The following is a 17955-nucleotide window of genomic DNA, read 5'->3' as shown; positions in this document are numbered from 1 at the left end:
TACCCGGCCCAGGCCCAACCCACGAACCGGACCAGGCTCAAGGTTTTGGGCTGGCCCGGGCCCAGGCAGCACTCTAGCTGCTGCCATCTACCATCGTGAGTGCCATGAGAATGAACCTGGTACCTCTTCACGTCGAGGGCAGCGCTCTTCCTATATTCTGTGCGCCAACGTGGTTAACAGGACGGCGTGATGCGCATTGTCCTCTAGGACACAAAGTGCCCACACCACTAAAGGAGGATTTGGCGAAGTAAGGTCACTGTCTGCAATGCACATAGCAGAGTAGAATGCATTTCCCGAGCAAAGTATTTGAGTGCACTTTGCACTTGCCTTCTCTCTCATCTTCTCCCTCTTTTGCAACTCCTCTCCTAAGTTTGATTCCCTCTTCTGTTTCTCACAAAGAGTATGGGGAGCGGAGGGAACAAGAATCTTCCGATTTGCTAAAGACAGCATATGTATGTCGGCCTACAAAGCCAGTCTTTCTTTATTTTTTCTTAAATAGTGTTAGCCATAGTTTGGCAAGGTAAAGAACTGTTCTGTGGTCACTTCGGTTACTCTAGGCGTCGTCTTTCGCATTCCCAAGCTCTCCTTCTCCCAATTTCTCTAATCAAGGTGCTTTCTCAAGAATTTCTTGTTGGTAGAAGTTAATCCATTGTTCTGCCCTTTCAAGATATTCGCAGAGATACCACGATGTAGAAATCACATTTACTTAATAGACAATCGGCTCTACGACAAAGCTTTCCACTTAAGCCTACCTCACATAAAAAAGGCATAACTAGGCTCTAATAGTACTCAATGTCTAAGGAAATTAGGGTGACAAACACATCGTGGACCCAACTGCAAACTGCTGTTCCCCATCAGTCCTCAATAGCATTTTGACGGTAAAGTCCGACATGCGTGCCAATGCGAAGTGGTGAAACTTGATGTGAGTCCCAATGCAAAGTGTCAAAGTTTAACAAGCGTGCCGATGCAAGGCAGTAAACGGACCCCTATCCAAATTCCAAGTCCGGAACATGCCTCAACCGCTCAGTAAAATATTGCAACATGCATACAAAACACAGACGGAGTGAAGTTGTAGGAAGAACTTAAAGGAACCTCCTGAATGACCCGGAGTGGCAACCAATGTTCCACCAAGACTTAGCTTATTTTATTACATGCACTGTAATGTAAAAACTAGGTCATGGTACTCAGGTGCAAAGCCAGCCAAGGACTAGGCAGATTCAACTCTAAAACACTGGGACAGCGCGACCAAAGCAGCTGCAGGCTCTCACCTGAACAGATGCCGACACGGCTGCGCAGGAAGGCAGTGCTGCCGCAAGCGCGGCTGCTGAACTCCCGACCTGGGGGTAGAGGCTGGGTGCTCCCCAAAGAGGAGGCCCCACGGGAAACGGGGACTTCTGGTGTGTGCCTCCACCCAAGGGGGCCCCCAGGCTCCCCAGGCCGCTGGCAGACGCCGCCGCCGCCATTGCCGCTGCTGCAACAAGGGCACAAAAGTTGTTCAAAAGGTGCCTGCACCGACGGCTGCATAACGGGACGTTTGGATGATGTCAGGCTGGGTGATGTCAAAGAGTGGTACTGTCATGGCAGGGACGGTGTCAAAGAGTGGTGCTCTCATGGCAAAGATGGTGTCCCAAGGTGGATGATGTCAAAAAAGAGAGGATGGTGTTACCAAGTGTGTGGACACTGCGGTGCCACAATATAAACAGTGTCAGAGTGCAAAAAGAGTGAGGGAAAACGTTGTTACAAAGTGGGTGTTCAGGGAAGGACAAAAAAAATTATGTCACAGCGTGAATGGTGTCAAAGACCGGTACCTTGATGAAGAGGATGGTGTAAAACAATGGGTGTTGTCGGAGCAAGGGTGTCACTAGAAATATTATTATCCTAGAGGGGGAATCTGTTACAAAGCATATGGCGTCACAAAGTCAGTTCTGTAACAAATGAGGGTGAATGGTGCCATGAAGCGATGGTGTCAAACAGTAAGTGATGCAACAGAGGAGTTGCAACAGAAAACGTGGCACCCAAGAGTGGATGGATTCCAAAAGTAGATTGGTTCATTAAGCATGTCAGAGTGGATAGTGCGAGAGCAGATGGCATCACAAGGTGAATGGCATCAAAGAGCGGGCGACTGATTGGCATCATGATGAATGATGAGAAAAAAGCAGATGATGCCACAGTGTCAATTGTACCACACAGCAGGTAATGCCAAAAGAGTGAACAGCGTCACAAAGTGGACGACGATGTCCCAAGGGAGAGAGCAGTCGCTCACCGTGCTGCTGCCTGAGCTGCTTCTTGGCCTCTTTCCTCCGGTTGTTGAACCAGTTGTTCACCACGGGCAGGCTCACCTTCTCACGCTCCGTCAGCGGCCTCTCTGCAAATCGGCCCCCTTCCACCCGTCTCTATGCGTCTCCTTACACGCCACCACACCCACAACGACGCACGCGGCGACGCCAACAGTTTTTTCATTTCACCGACACATGACGCGAGTAGAGGGGCAACTTAATAAACAGCACAAACACTTCAGTTGTACATCAATATACACCCGAGCCAATAGAGTCTGGCTTTTACATATGCCAAGCTGACGTAGCATACCTGACACGCCCCAGTAATAGACTGCAGATTAGTTTCGACCACTGGGGTCCTTCTGGCGACTGAGTTAGCAACAATGTTAACTTGTGACGCCATCTATCGATGGGCACACCAAACAGACAATGCATTTTGTTGTCCACCGGCTTCGCCCGTCGGGAGGTGGCGGCACAAGCAAATAGCGTCGCTAACACGAATGGCTGCGAAACGTGCCAGACATTGACTTTGGCAAGTTTCTTGCTCTCCTTTTATACAGAAAGAAAACTACGCCTCGAAATTTTACACAATGAAATTGATCTGCTCAGAGCACGTTCGGCGAAAGTTAGAACTTTCTACATGCAGGCAGCGATTCTTCTCGGCTGGTCTTACTACGTTTAATCCGCTTCAGCGATCCTACACGGCGAGAAATTGAGGGAGAGGAGGAGACAAGAGTGAGGGGACGCCAGAACACCAAGCCATTGTTGGAGTGATTAGTTGAGGCAAAGCTATAGTTGCGTTAGTCTCTACTCACTCTTTGGATGCGTTCAAATGCTGATGTCCTACATTCAGTGTTTGGTTGCGTTCGAAGAGCGAGTACCATATTTACTTGCATAATGAACACACTTTTCTCTCCAAAAATTGACACATATATGCGGGGGGGGTATTCATTATGCAGGGTAAAATTCTTGCATTTACACACTTTATGCAAATGTCATATTACCGTATAAACCGAAATATAGGTCGAATTTATTTTTAAAAATGGCCCTGAAAAAGTTGACCCTCATCTTATATAATGGTCATCAGCGGAAAAACAAAAATAATCTCACAGCACTAGGTGGCTGAAGCCGCCACCTTGTTTTTTTTTTTTTTTCAATTGCGTAGTACTCGTCCATTTGTCACGACGATCCCGACTGACTTTCACTTGTGCTTTTTGGTTTGTTACATCTACCGTTGCCGCTCCCGGAGTGATAATGAGCGGATGCAGAAGACAGTTCATGGTAACCTTCAAGAAGAAGGCAATCACCTATGCAGAGATTCATGGGAATCTTGCAGCGCAGCGACAGTTTGGTGTATCGGAGAAGGGCATACACTACTGGCGAGGCCAGAGACAAAAACTGATACAGTCAAATCTCGGTACAGCGAAAACCACTTTGACAAACTTTTCAGATTAACAAACTTCTAAAATATCCCATGCCTATGGTTGTAATGCAAAATTATTTCACTACAACATACTTCAGAATAACGAGCACTATATTTAGCTCTGCATCATGTTAACAACACCTCAGTACTACGAACTCAGATTCTGAAGTGCGGGAATTCTAAGGTTTCAGTGAATCTGACACGGCAGCCGGAGCAGCAGGCTAGCAGACGACACGGCGAGCAGACGCCTTGCAAGTTGCAACTCGCTCCGTTGAAAACGCGAAACAGTGCGAGAGGTAACGGAAGATGGACTACTATTTCTTTTTTTTTTGTTGTTGTTGTTGAAACGACGATGGGTTTTACCAGCGCAGACGGCGCAGAGGCGAGGGTTTGGCAAGGGCGAGAGGGAGGCAGAGAGCACGTGCGCGGAAAATCTAAGAAAGTGGGAGAAAAAAAATGCTGCAGGGAACTCTTTTTTTTTTGCTTTTTCTTTCTTTTTTTTTGTGGAGGAAACATGGCGAGAACGTAACCCTTTTTGCATTGATGATTTTCTTTCTTTTTTGATGGTTATTTTACAAAGCACACCAGTCTACGGTGGCACCGCACTGGCTGCGTCGTCGGTGACGCATCGGGTTTATCCTTGTCATCTTTGTTTCTCACTTCTGCGTGTGCTCTCAGCCTTGTCAGATGTGGCTTTTATCGGTGTTTATTGCATCCACAAAGCAAGCCTGCATGCTGCAAAGTTTGTGCTGCACGCATAAAAAACAATCACAGACTACTTTAAATAAATGTGCTTTGTCTGATGTTGACTTGTGTATCTTCGTGAAAAACAAGTTCAAGGACCCACCATTGTAAAGGTAGGACGTTTTAATCATTGGAAAATGAGTAATTATGGTTCATTTCACGGTTTTCGCTATAACGACCTTTCAGAATAAGAAACAATTTTCCGTGGCCCCCCGAAGTTCGTTATACCGAGATTTCACTATAGCGTGGAGCAAGGCGAAGAAAACTTCATTTCGTGGAAGGACTGCAGTGTACCCCGAATGGGAAACAAAGGTGGCAAATTTCATTCAGAATCTGCACGCCAGATCGCTACCTGTGACGTTAGAGAGAATCTGTACGAGAGACGTGGAGGTCGCTCATGCCTCCAAACTCTCAAGGGCGCAACTCAAAGAGACGTCATCGTCCCCTTGAATTGACTTAGGGAACTCGTCGTCCGACGAAGGTTCTAAAGAATTTGAGTAGTAACGCTCGCACACTTCCCATTTGATTGCGTGCGAAGCAATTAAATGAATGTGCCATGTTTTCTTGTCCCTCCGTATGCTTGGCCAAATTTGTTACCAAGGTAAGGTTGCATTTTCTTGCCATAAAAACTTTGTTTCGCTTTTTGCAACTTGTAAATTAGGGTGTCGACCTATATTCCGGTTTGACCTATACATTCCAGTTTATATGGTAGGTGCCAATATGACACGGCAAGGTACTGTGGCACGTCTTCACTGATGGAGGTGCACCCACGGCTGGTCGGGGGCACGTCACAGTAACCATGCTTTATAAATTGCGAACCTTTTTAGGGTGCTTTCGGCGTGTCTTTTGCCAAAAGGAAAGCACCCTACGAGGCTCACTCAGCACGGAAAGCAACGCAACCATTCTTAGGTGATATATATTGCTAGTATTCGGCGGCGCGTTCAGGTGTATACCGCGACTACGCATTTAAGAACTCTTACGAAGTTCAACCGCACATCACTGAGGCCTGCTCGCACGCATCAAATTTCGTTCACGAAGACATCAAGTTTCGCTCACAGAAAGGGCTGTTACCAGGGGCTACCAGACACTCTCAACTTAAAACGCAGAGTGCACCTCGCTGAGCTGTTCTGTTACAGATTAAATAAACACATTTACTAAGAGTATGTGAAATGAAGCCTAACCACTTTCACAATTTCACTGTTCGAAAGCGGACCACAGACGACGGCGTGTTTGTTGGCATCAACGCATCTGATGGGCGAAGAATGTCGAGGGCTGGGCAATTCTTCAGCCCAAACTTCAACCAGTGTGCACACCGCTCAATTTCACGGTTGATCGCTTCCGCAACTACAGCAACTACGCACCTGCAGCCAGGCTTAACTTGGCTTGACTGCGTGGCGGCAAAAAAAACTTGGCTTGGTGGCTACCTAAATGGGACGCAACTCGAGACCAGCGGAGTCGAAAATTGGAGGTGCGTTCATTACGCGAGGGGAAAAAAAGAAATTAAAAATATCGGCACCCGTTGTGGGGGGTGCGTTCATTATGCGAGTGAATACGGTAGATACAAAAGCAGCTGGCTTTGCATCCACTAATCATTCCAACCAGAGCTCGGTGTTCCAACTTCCCCTGCGCGGCCTCGTCTGCTCCTCTCCCTCGATTTTCAGTGTATAGAGGAAATCTCTAGGCTCTGCAACGCGAGCTTTTGCACCCGAGAAAAGGAGCGAGAACGAGCACGAATGTAATGCGATTGAATGCCTCCCAAGCCTACCCGGGCGTTCCACAGCCTCGTTGCACTCCTCCACGATCTGCTCCCTCGTCTGTGCGTCCGGGTAGGGGTCCCGCTCGTAGTAGCGCTCCAGCACAGCCAGGTGGGCCGACTTGAAGGTAAAGCGCTCCCGCTTGAGCGGAATCAGGTCCCCCGTCTCCGACACCATTCGCTTCACTCCAGAGTTGGGACACAGTTGCGCTGCGCCCCAGAGAGCCACACGCACGGCGGACTGGTTAGTGGATCGCCCTACGATCTGCTCCCATATTTGAGAAAAAATTTCAATGTACCTCGATCCTACGGAAGAAGTCGGCAAACACAGAATATGCGACGTATTCATTTACGAGCGTTTCTAAGCTCAAAAGTTGCACTATTTTTTTTTTTTTCCAATATATTTAGCGAGAAAATCCTCGATCGGTGTATTACTATACACCAATTTAATTTTTTTTTACTATATGTAGCAGAGCAGGGCAGCGCTTCCCCCTTAAAGGGGCCCTCCAACAGTATTTGAGCGTCAACTTTTTTTTTGCGGTTTCTACACGCTAGTGGCCCCGGAAACCCAGTGGACAACGAAAGAGTTTGAAAATATTAGCGCATCATATTTTAATTTGACAACTCGGAAACACCTCCTCCAACGGTGGCACCGCGAAGTGCCGAATGCGCGCGCAAAACAACGCTCCCTTTCACTATACGTCACATTCTCTGGGTTTCGTGATTGGCGAGAGCCGTCCCAGGAATTTTGAAGCGAAATAAAGTATATCACACGTTAACCAACATTATTTCTCAAAACAAGTCATTTTTACAGAGCTAATAAAGTTGCAAATTAAAGTTCAAAAAGAGCGAAAACAACGCCTTGTCGCTCATGCGCGCCTCCCAGCGGCGTCCACGACGTACCATCGCGAGCAGACGACAAGTGGTCCGTGCAGACAACGCGCATCATATTTTCACTTGTGCGCCCCCAGTCCCGGTCAACTAAAAGCAGTAAGAGGAGCGAGGGGAACCCTTATTTTCTTTTAGTGCTGTGACAGACTTTTCACTGTTCGAGTGAAGTGTGGCGACGGGACCCAGCTTATATCGTGCCCAACGGGAACACTCCCCAGTTTGTACCTCCTAGTCGCCAAGGCGGCTCCGAAGGCGGAGTTGCGGGAGAGGAGTCTTCCGCGGCTGTCGAAGCGGATTGGGGCAGAGACGCGGCACTTGCGTGGAGTGTCCTCGTACGGCGCGACGCCCAGATCCGCCCTCAAAATCCGATAAGCCCGGTAAATTCATCGCTGATGGCAACCCGATCCCAAAGCTACGATGGTTGCTACTTGGCCTAATGGCCGACGAGACGACCGGGCTGACGGGCTATCAAGCAAACTCGCGTCCAATTGGCCAACCGCTTTGCTCCAATCGCTAAACTGTTTCATTTTACGCCATGAAGCGCAATGCTTTGCTTATTTAAAGTTGTTTTCTGCAAAATTTAAGTTGCTAATAACTCGCAAAATATTGCAAATTTCTGTAATATTTTTTTTCCTGGGTGTTCCTGCTTTGATGGGGCTCCGTTTCAGCGCGAACTTCAAACCTGTCAAAAAATTGTTGGTGGGCCCCTTTAAGTTTAGAAAGATAAAAGTGCACTAGATTAAGCATGTTCCACTTTTGTACGATATATCCACATAACAATATTTTGGGCCCTATTACTGTGAAACCTTAGCCATATACACATTGTGTGTCAAAAAGAACACATGAGTACTCATGAGAAAACATCTTGGCCATCTCAGCTGTTTGCCTGTTTCGAAACAAGATATTTTGTATTTTTGAAGGGGAAGTGCTTGTCGCGCTGTTCTGCAGTGGAGGCTTGGGAGGTTTCTAAGTCGCCTTATGCCTTTTAATTGCTGCAAAATGTTCCGGGAGGTGTTCAGCACGTCTCAGTAGCACAAGAATATTTTATTAAAGTTATTAAGGGGCGAAGCTGCTTAGGGTCTAGCCTTGTCCATCTGTCCGGCGTCCGTGCTCACATCGATTGCCATCCCATCTGTCTTCTTAAAAAAAGAAAAAATGATTGCGCAGTCGACAGGATTCGAACCTGAGCGGGGAGACCCCAATGGATTTCTATGTCCATCACCTTAACCACTCGGCCACGACTGCGCTGTCCGCCATATTACTATGATGGCTAGAGATGATATAACTCTACCTAAAGATGGCCGCCAGTGACCGCATTTCGGTCCATAGGAGGAGCTGGTCAAACGCGATCCAGCAAATAGACATAGAGATCAGTGGCTTTGATCGCCAAGTGAATTTGCTTCAGTTGGCAACCAGATCGGCTTTGGTCGCCAAGAGGATCGGCTGCAGTTGCCAAGTGGATCAACTTCGGCTGCCAAGCAAATTGGCTTCAGTCACCAAGCAGATCAGCTTTGGCCGCCAACCGGATTGGCTTTGGCTGCCACAGTCCACTCACCTAGCTTCCAGGGGTTGTTCTTGCAGGTCAGGTACCACATGTAGAAGGTGTTCTTGGTCCTGTCCGACATGTCGGCTATGTCCCCACGGAAGAAGCGGCTCACGTATGCCTGGCTCAGCTTCGTCATCTCTGCTATCATTGTCTGCTTGATGTTGTACCGCATCACGAAGTTGCGGATCTCAGACAAAATGGCCGCCTCTCCTTTCCTGTTGGGACACGAGACTCTAAGTCACTTCCCTCTCCTTCTTTCAGATCCCCTTCCTGAAAAAAGTCTAAAAAAACCTTAGTCAGTTTTTGTGCGTTATCTGCCAAAGACCAGTGCCTTTCAAGGAACCTTTGAGCTGTGCCAGTTTTGAGGCTTTGAGATGTATGCACTCCTTTAAAGATAGCACTGCATCCTGAATGGTTAGTACCCGTAGGTATACCATAAAAGACCGAGCATCCCCCATTGCACAATAACTGCCCCCCCCCCCCCCCCCCCCCCCCCCTCAATTTCGTAACATTCGTAGAATACATGAAGGACATATCTTTACATACTGTTGACTTAAGGAGCACCCACTCCCAGTTTTACAAATTATCTCCGAATTTTGAGTGGGCGCTTGCTCGGGATTTTACGGTACACTGTTTCGATTCTGAGAAAGAAAAATGCATACTGTAACGACTTGATTTTCGCGAGGATCTAAATTTTGCAAATTTTACGAATCGCCTAGAATTCGCGAAAAATAGGTCCCGCAAACAATTACGGCAAAACATAAACACACTGGAATCTATATTGAGATCCCACCGCGTCGCGAAAATTAGAACCCGCGAATTTTCCAAAACTTCAGTTTTGACCTAAATTGCGAAATACTGAGCCTGCGAAAAATAAGTCATCTACAGTATACTACAGTATACTACAAATATAATGGTACCCTGGTGTGCCATTATATTTGGGCACTGATGGCATGGCTGTCCTGCAGGCTTTTGGAAGACGATACATTAATCCAATGGCTCCAAAACTTAAGAATGAGGTGTACAGGTGTACATTATTATTTATTTTAGAAATAGATAAGAATGTATTTCTTTCAGATAACACATTAATTTAATTCCGATGATAACCTATATAAAATTTGCAGATTACCCCTGTGGCACAATTACAAATACATACTTGGTTTCAGTAGGTGTAGCTATAGGTTATTTTCGCGAATATTATATAATTCGATTTGAAAAGTTAATGAGCAGGACAGTCACAGCTAGGTTCACTTTAAAGCAAAGAATTATCCTCAACTTGCTACTTTTTCTGTTTGAATGAAGACAGGAATACACAACCTTCTCTTTCCCCCCATTCAATGGATATTATAAGGATCGGAAAACCCGATTCCTAGCATCTACATACTTTCGTATTGGTTCCTGGTAAGACAACTGTCTTGAGCCAACATTTCAAAAAGTAGGTGGGAAGCGCAGTTATTGGGCGAAACCGGCCTTTATCTAAAACACATAAAACCCCGTCCCAGGATGCACTGGAAATTAATTTCCCCATCGTCCTTGACTAGCACACAAACGGACCGTAGCTTCTAGAGCAGCACAGTGATTTCCCACAAACAGACTCGACGGCACCATCACATTGCAAACATCATGTTTTTTAGGTTGGACATTGCAACAACACGACATTTCGAACGCCAAGCTGCATCAATGTTCGTTCCCTTTGCACACTTGTTTCGGGACCCCAACAACTGGCCATATGGAGTTTGAAATCAATATATCATCTCCACTTCCACGCTCCTTCTGAGAGCTGGTATACTGCCTACACTTTTGTGTGAACGGTGTACAGCTAAACAGCGAGCAGTGCAGCCGCCATCGGGCCTGTCGGCAGACAATTGGCCACTGAAAGCAAAACGATTCCCAGAATGAAAAGCAAGTGTACCCACATCGAGGTACCTTTAAATTAAAGTGGCAATGAGGGGAAGTTAGTGCCTGGATGACAGGTGCACAGTGGCGTAGCCAAGGGGGAGGCTTATGGGGCTTCAATCCCCTCCCAAAATCTAGCCGACCCTATAATATACACATGCATTTTGACCCCTTCTCTCCCCCTCCGCACCCTAAGTAGCCACGGACATCCCAGCCACATCAGCCCCCCCCCCCCCCCCCCCCCCCAAAAAAAAAAAATGACTGGCTATGCCACTGCAAGTGCACGACTAGAAATGTTGGCACGCAGTTCCCATATTTGAATGCCTTTAAACCTTGCTCCCGGTTATGCACGTCCCAATGGGAAGTGGTAGCCACATTGCTTAGATGCGAGACAAACACGTAGAAAAACAAAAGCTCTGTCTAAACCATACTCTGAGGAGTGTTCCAGTATGTTATTGATTTTAAAAGGAGAAGGCGGGTGATTGCGGATTGCATTCATGACCCAACTGCTGAGACGCAACCCAATGCTCCGGGTAAACAATCAAGCACTGTATTCTACTTGTCCGTGTTCCTACGTAACAGTGAATGGTGCATTTCACTTGCACCTACGACAACGGTGACTTCCAGCAGCCTTAGGACTTTTCCCACGAAGCGCTGGAGAGGCATTCTAGGCACTACGATGCCTAGAATGCGTCTCTGACTGAGGTGACTAGCGTCCTCTTCCGCCCATGTGTCGAAGATGGTCCCAAAGTGGCAACAAACAACCTCCCAAAAATTGGAGTGTCACGCTTTTTCGGACGTCACGACCTTGGCGGTTGGCCGTAGGAGTTCCGGCAAAAAAGCACGAGCAAATGTGAACGTCGCCGTCGTTGCGCCGACCCAACTCCTGGCTGTTGATGCTTCCGTGGACAGTCGAGTCGGAGCGCGACCCGGAGCAAAGCGGGTGTCTGCCACATCCACTCCCGCCGCTGCAACACTGCCCAGATCGCAACATTTCTACAACATTCTTGGGCGGAAATCGAGAGACCACTTTTTGGGACAAAGGTAAACACACTGGGCGGAGACACATTTAAGGCGTCGTACCGCCACGGCCAAGGTCACAAAGACGCAAACGACGAGCGACCCGTAATCTTCGTCGGTCAACGTCACGGCATCGAGGCACAACACAAGGCAAAACAGACGCAGACACGACCACAGTCTAGAAAGCGGCAAGCGTTCCACAGTGGAGACGACACCCAACCTCGACAACACGCCGGAGGGGAGAACGAGGAAGCAGCTAGGAGAAAAAAGGGGTGGAAGGGGGCAACTCTTACGGTGGGAGGTACGCTGACCTTTTCAGGTCGTCTACGTCCCCGGACTCCTCCTGCAGGAACTCGTGCGGGTTCATCAGGTACTGCATCGGCACCACTCCGTGCGGGTACATGCTCGCTCCGCCCCCGCCACCTCCGCCGCCGCCGCCACCCGCCGTAGCCTCCGAGGTCGTCGCCACCCCCCGCCCCCTTGGGGCGAGGCCGCCGACGAGATGGGGATGATGGTCAACTCGCTGGGAAGTTTGGCGCCGCTTGACGCCGACGTCGTGGTCGGGGGAGAGGACACGCTCTCGCCGTTGTGGGGCCCGGCCCCGTCGCCCGTCGTCGAGTCGTTGGACGATGCATTCTGCAGCTGCGGCAGACGGGAAAGGAGATGAGAATGCAAGCTCGCCAGCGGCAATCACGTTACCGAGCTCACTTTGCTCATCCCCCTAATTGTAGGTGGAAGCTACGACTTGTCTGTAGCAATCTATAGTCTGTTGCAAATTAATTAAGAATGCGGAGAGCAAGTCGTCTGCTTCTTGCGCAGAGGTCGCGGTGTCGTCAGAACGACGTTGAGTTCCGGCTGGCTTTGATTGGGAGGACAGTGGGTAGACCTCAATGCTAGATGCCTCAAGGTCTACCCACTATCCTTCAATCAAAGCCAATTAGAGCTCGGTGTTCTGACGCCATCACGACCCCAGTGCAAGAAGCAGATGAATTTCCGCTCCGCACAGCAGGAGATGCACCTCCAACAAAGCTCCTTTCTTGCCACAATTGGTGGTTTCCTTCTCTCCAACGTTCGCTTCGCTAAAGTGGAAAGTGTGGACGGCTTTGTGGGAAAAGCTTGTCCTGCATTTTCTATGTTGCAACAGGCTATACACGTTTGCAAGTCCGGCTTCAGGGCGCTGCCATCTTGCCTGTCTGGGGTGCACCTGGACCAGTCATAATCCGATTACGAAGCCTTGCTAAGGCGTCGTAATCGGATTTAACCGCTCCCGAGAGCATACCCCACTGAGGAAGATGGCGGCGCCCTGAGACCGGACTTGCAAACGTGTATATGTAGTACATCAAGACTTGGCATCAACTTCTTTGTGTTACATTAATTTATTAGATTTTTCTTTGTTTCGATTGCACTGCCAGCCGTGAGGCCGAAGCGGGAGGAGTTTGGATGCTAAGACTGGAGTTTGGACGCTGCAACTCTCAGTCCTGGCTTGATGTTGAGCTGCGATTTGTACTCTTTCTTCATCGACGCCACCGTAAAGAGGCCAAGTTAGCATTTTTTCGAGTTCCCGAGCCACTTTGCAATCCCCCACTGAATTTGTCCCACAGTTGGGGAACACTGGATCTGTACCACAGTTGGACAAAGCCCACAGTTGGGGAACATTGGACTAGGTCACCTGACAAAGGAAAAACTTTTAGCCTGGTGAAGAAGTAAGACCAGCGAAGCTGTACTATGGTGGGAATGAAGTAATGGCCGTCCACAAGTCGGCAAGCCAGAGTGGAAAGGCTGGAAAGGTTGCCGCCATCTATGAGCGACGGCGGCAACCAGAGTGTTGTGTCAACATTTGCTTTATACCGAACACGATCCTAGGAAACCTAACCCTAACAGCTCCGCCGTAAAAAAAAAAAAAAAGACCATCATTGTAGAAGAAAACGAAGCTGCTTTTCCATATCTATGAATAGTCACCCCTGAAGAAAAACCCGAGTTGGTTTCAAAACGTCGAGATTTCCTCATAGTAAGTTGGTGATTTTATTAATTTTCCTCGGCTTCTCCCCGACCAGGCAGACCTCTGCCGAAATGTTTACGTTCATACTTTGAAAAATGCCCTCTTTGTTAGTGCAAAATGAAGCTTGTATTATACGGAAATTATCATTAATCTAGAAAAGCAAATCCTCGATAGCCTGTGCCTATGGACCTCAAACAAGTCCGTGTTTGCCTAAACTGGGTGTGGACATCGGGAGTGCGCATAGAAGAGATTCGCGTAAAGCGAAGCATCTGCGCATTCACCGTGCAGACAGCGGCGCCACCGCAGTGCCACGATGTCGGAGCCATCTGTTAGTGCATAGATAGTCTACAACGCGTATAGTTCACACTTTTAAACATGTGCAGTCTCTGGATTATGCTGGGCGCAAGCTAGTCTGCTTCTTGCACAAGGGTTGCGATGATGTCAAAACGTTGAGCTCTTATTGGCTGGTCGAAAAAAGTAGTGGGTAGACCTCAAGGCATCTAGCATTGAGGCCTACCCACTACAGAGATTGGCATTGTCTTGACGTCACCGCAACTCTTGCACAAGAAGCAGACGACTTGCTCTCCGCATAGTCTGGGAAACACGGCACTTTGCTTGCACACGACAACTACTGCAAAATCCCAAAATCTTGAGCAAGCGCCCACTCAAAATTTCGAGATATTCAACCAAAACTGGGGGATGGGTGCATCTTAGGTCAACAATATCTAAAGATATATCCTTTGCATATTTTTTGAATATGACAAGATTGAAGGGTGGGCACTCATTGTGGAATGGGCGGATGCTCAGTGTTTTATGGTAGGAGGTTTGCGGTAGAGCCGAAGCGTCTGGCACTCACCTGTGGCGGCTCCCTCCCCGCCAGAAATCCCCGCATGACCGCCGAGGACGACATGAGCCCGTTGTGTCCCCCCGCCCCCATGCCCCCTCCTGCCCCGTGGTGGTCTCCCCCGCCGTAGGCCGACCGCGACCGTGCCACCAGGGCGGGCATGACGGGGCACGCCGAGGCACCCAGCTCTCCGTCGAGCCGGTCCAGCTGCTCGAAGGCCAGCACCACCTGATCCCGGGTGATGCCGCTGGCCCTGAGGCGCCGGATCAGCTCAATCTGCTCAATCGTGAACAGGATCCCCGCCATCCTCCTTCCGCCTCCGCTTCCGCACCCCGCTTTCTCGCCGCCTCTCTCGCCCGCTTCTGCTGCCTGTGCCGCCCACGCTCACGCCGCCACCGCTACAAGGCATCCTGCGACCGGAAAGAGATGCCGGAACACGTTGGCGGGGGGGGGGGGGGGGGGCGCTTGGTAGCAGACGACATCTCCAAACGGTGCATTCGGCATCCTAGAGTCACCAGAAAGCAAGGTAACTCTGCGGTGATAAATTGAGGGAGAGGAGGAGATGAGAGCACGCAAGGACATCAGAGAGCCGAGCTCCAACTGGAACGATAGGGGGTAAACATAAAGACTAGCTGGCTTCGTCTCTACCCACTCTATCCAATCGGAGCGAACGAGAGCATCGTCTGCTCCTCATGCAGGGTCCGGCGTTCGAACGTTGAGCACCAAACGTCGGCGTTCAAATTTCGCGACTATAGTTGGACGTACTCCAAGCACCGTGGTGGAAGTTAGCACTGCAGACTCAGAGCTTGTGAACTTGGGTACGAACGCCGTCGGTTTCAACATGGAAGATACATATGTGAAAAGGAAGGGCCATGCTGCGGCTTCGGCACTTTCATTCAAGTCAGCACTACAAGCTTTTCTGATGGTCCTATCAAAAGTCTGTAGCTGCTTTACGACACTCCCCTATGCATAAGTATTTGCGAGGTACGGCGACAGTAAAAAGTGTCGACTGTTAATGGTGTCACCTTTTGCTGTCATGAGTCGGGCCAAGACTGACATCGCCGGACCGCCGTTCAGGTCAGGGTGTCGGGCAGTGCCCAACAATTCATTGGGCGTGGCCTAAAAATCCGCCTTCCGTGCTTGTGACGCGATTTCTTTCAGGGTGTTAAAAAGATTTGTTTGGCTGCTTTTTACTATTTTTCAGAGAAGGCAGCACAATACAGTAATGGTGCAATATGTGTTCCTCTTTGCTGTATATGTGTATTTGACCACCAGGGGGCCAGCGTCTTTTGGTAGACTGCCCGCACACGCGGCGCCATTCATGCAGAAGCTTTCTACCTCAAATGTCCCAGCTATTGGCACCACTCTACAACCTGCTCCGGCAAAATGTGAGGTGGAGGTGGGAAACCAAGGAAGATGCAGCCTTCAACAACACAAAGCAGACACTTTTCCAGTCAAGTCTCCTAGTGCACTACGACCCCACTCAGGAACTGATCTTAGAATGCTACGCATCTCCGGAAGGCGTTGGAGCGGTGTTGTTGCACAACATCAATGGAGTCAACAAACCCATCGGTTCCAGATTCAGGACACTCACCAGCACCGAGAAAAACTACTCACAGGTTGAGAAAGAGGCCCTGGCACTAATTTTTGGAGTAACAAAGTTTCGTGACTTCCTTGCTTGGTAGAACTTTCATGCTTAAAACGGATCATGAACCCTTGGTAGGGCTCTTCAAAGAAACCAAAGCAACACCAACCACCGCAGCTGCCAGAATCCAGCGCTGGGCACTCACGCTTGGGGCGTACACTACAAGATCCAATACAAGCCTGGGCAAGCAAACCAAAACGCAGATGCTTTAAGTCGTTTACCACTCCCATATGACCAGCCCAGGGATGAAGACAGCAGATTACAGGGAGTGCACGCCCCCGACATCTCGGACACCGGTCCAGTCTCTTGGAAGCAGCTGGAAGATCTCATAGCGAAAGACCCTGTGCTTGTGGTACTTCGAGAGACCATTAAGAAGGGTTGGCCAATGAAACTTCAAGACCCAGTTCTTCAGCCGTTCTGGCCGCAGAGACACACCGTCTCCTTGGACGGTCTTCTCATCCGTAGGGGGGAGAGAGTGGTCATCCCGGAGAAAGCACGAGACGCTTTCCTACAGGAGCTCCACGACACACACATGGGTATTAACGCGACAAAAGCACTCGCACGGTCAATACTCTGGTGGCCAGGTATTGATCATGCAATCGAAGATGCGCTGCGAGCTCGCACAGTGTGTCAACAGGCTGCACCGATGCCACCAGCAGTAGAACCACTAGCCTGGCCAGCAACCACTACACCTTGGGCAAGAATTCATGTTGATTATGCAGGACCTATTGATGGTACCATGGAGCTCATCATGGTCGACAGCTACTCGGGCTCAATTGAAGCACTACCGACACCAGCCGCAACTTCAGCAGCAACAGTTGATCACCTGAGAAGTATTTTTGCCCATTTTGGACTGCCTGTTTCGTTAATGTCCGACAATAGAACACCATTCACCGGATCACAGTTTAACGAGTTCATATCCCTGAACGCTATCCACCATTTAAGGACTGCATCTTACCATCCACAATCGAATGGGTTTGCAGAGAGAGCCGTAAGGACGGTCAAGGATGGCTTGAAGAAACTTTCAAGAGATTCCCTCGCCACATGTTTGGCAAGATGGCTGCTTGTGCATCGTCGCACTCCATCGGCCACACGAGGCCGATCTCCAGCAGAGCTGATGCTCGGCTTCCGCCCAAAAGTTTGCATGGACCTCGCCACCATGACGACCAGCGAGACAAAGGACGACACAGAAGGACTTGGCAACCTCAAAGAAGGGAATTCTGTGTTCGCAAAGAGCTACGGAGTTGGTGAGCATTGGGTGCCGGGAGAACGTTTTGGGAAACCGTATGGCTATAGTGGAGACCCACCATGACTCAATGAGGCGCCACATCGACCAGTTGCGCCCCTGACACCATAACTCAACTGTTCCAGAGACTTCTGTGGATTGGCCACCGGACCCCAGCCTTTTCGACAGTATACCGGACAGCCGACCTGAAATTCGATCTACACGTGTAGATCGAACAGACCACTACAACGGTCTGTTCCAACACTCAAGGCACCAGGCCGGATGGACCCACAGCTAGTGTGGGGGAGTGCTGTATATGTGTATTTGACCACCAGGGGGCCAGCGTCTTCCGGTGGACTGCCCGTGCACGCGACGCCATTCTTCTTTTTGTTTCATGCAACCGTCATGAGGTTCAGACTCAACATGTAGCCTAATCAGTTAATGAACAATATGTGACTTTGTGGCAAGTATGTTTCCCCAACCGACGCAACACTCTTCATCCTTCGCATCGCACATCCATGATAAAAAAAAAGGCTTCTTTTGCACCGCGCGCGTTTTATGGAACGCTTTGCACAAACTCTCGGAAGATGACAATGATTTCAGTGAGGAAGAAAGTTGTATACCTCTTTCAGAAGGTGAAGAAATGTCCCATGACAACAGTGAGCTCAGCGACAAAAAAAGGAGACGCTGCAG

At 49.2% G+C, this 17955-nt stretch overlaps 1 protein-coding gene and 1 non-coding gene across 2 annotated transcripts in view; both read right to left on the bottom strand.

Moving 5' to 3' along the window:
* The window catches only part of LOC8028664 (homeobox-containing protein 1), a 141858-nt gene that overhangs the window by 19423 nt on the left and 104480 nt on the right, over nucleotides 1-17955 (bottom strand). Inside the window, 8 exon segments of the mRNA XM_040218831.3 lie at nucleotides 1269-1471; nucleotides 2264-2365; nucleotides 6209-6406; nucleotides 8643-8848; nucleotides 11843-11994; nucleotides 11996-12022; nucleotides 12024-12191; nucleotides 14405-14802. Coding sequence (XP_040074765.3) covers nucleotides 1269-1471; nucleotides 2264-2365; nucleotides 6209-6406; nucleotides 8643-8848; nucleotides 11843-11994; nucleotides 11996-12022; nucleotides 12024-12191; nucleotides 14405-14698 — 1350 coding nt within the window. The 5' untranslated portion in view covers nucleotides 14699-14802.
* Trnal-uag lies at nucleotides 8250-8332 on the bottom strand. The gene has a single exon. It is a non-coding gene; the product is annotated as a tRNA-Leu (tRNA).

The sequence above is a fragment of the Ixodes scapularis genome, unplaced genomic scaffold, assembly GCF_016920785.2.
Source record: "Ixodes scapularis isolate PalLabHiFi unplaced genomic scaffold, ASM1692078v2 PGA_scaffold8__174_contigs__length_109621045, whole genome shotgun sequence".
Lineage (NCBI taxonomy): Eukaryota > Metazoa > Arthropoda > Arachnida > Ixodida > Ixodidae > Ixodes > Ixodes scapularis.
This window is presented reverse-complemented; position numbering and strand designations above follow the sequence as displayed.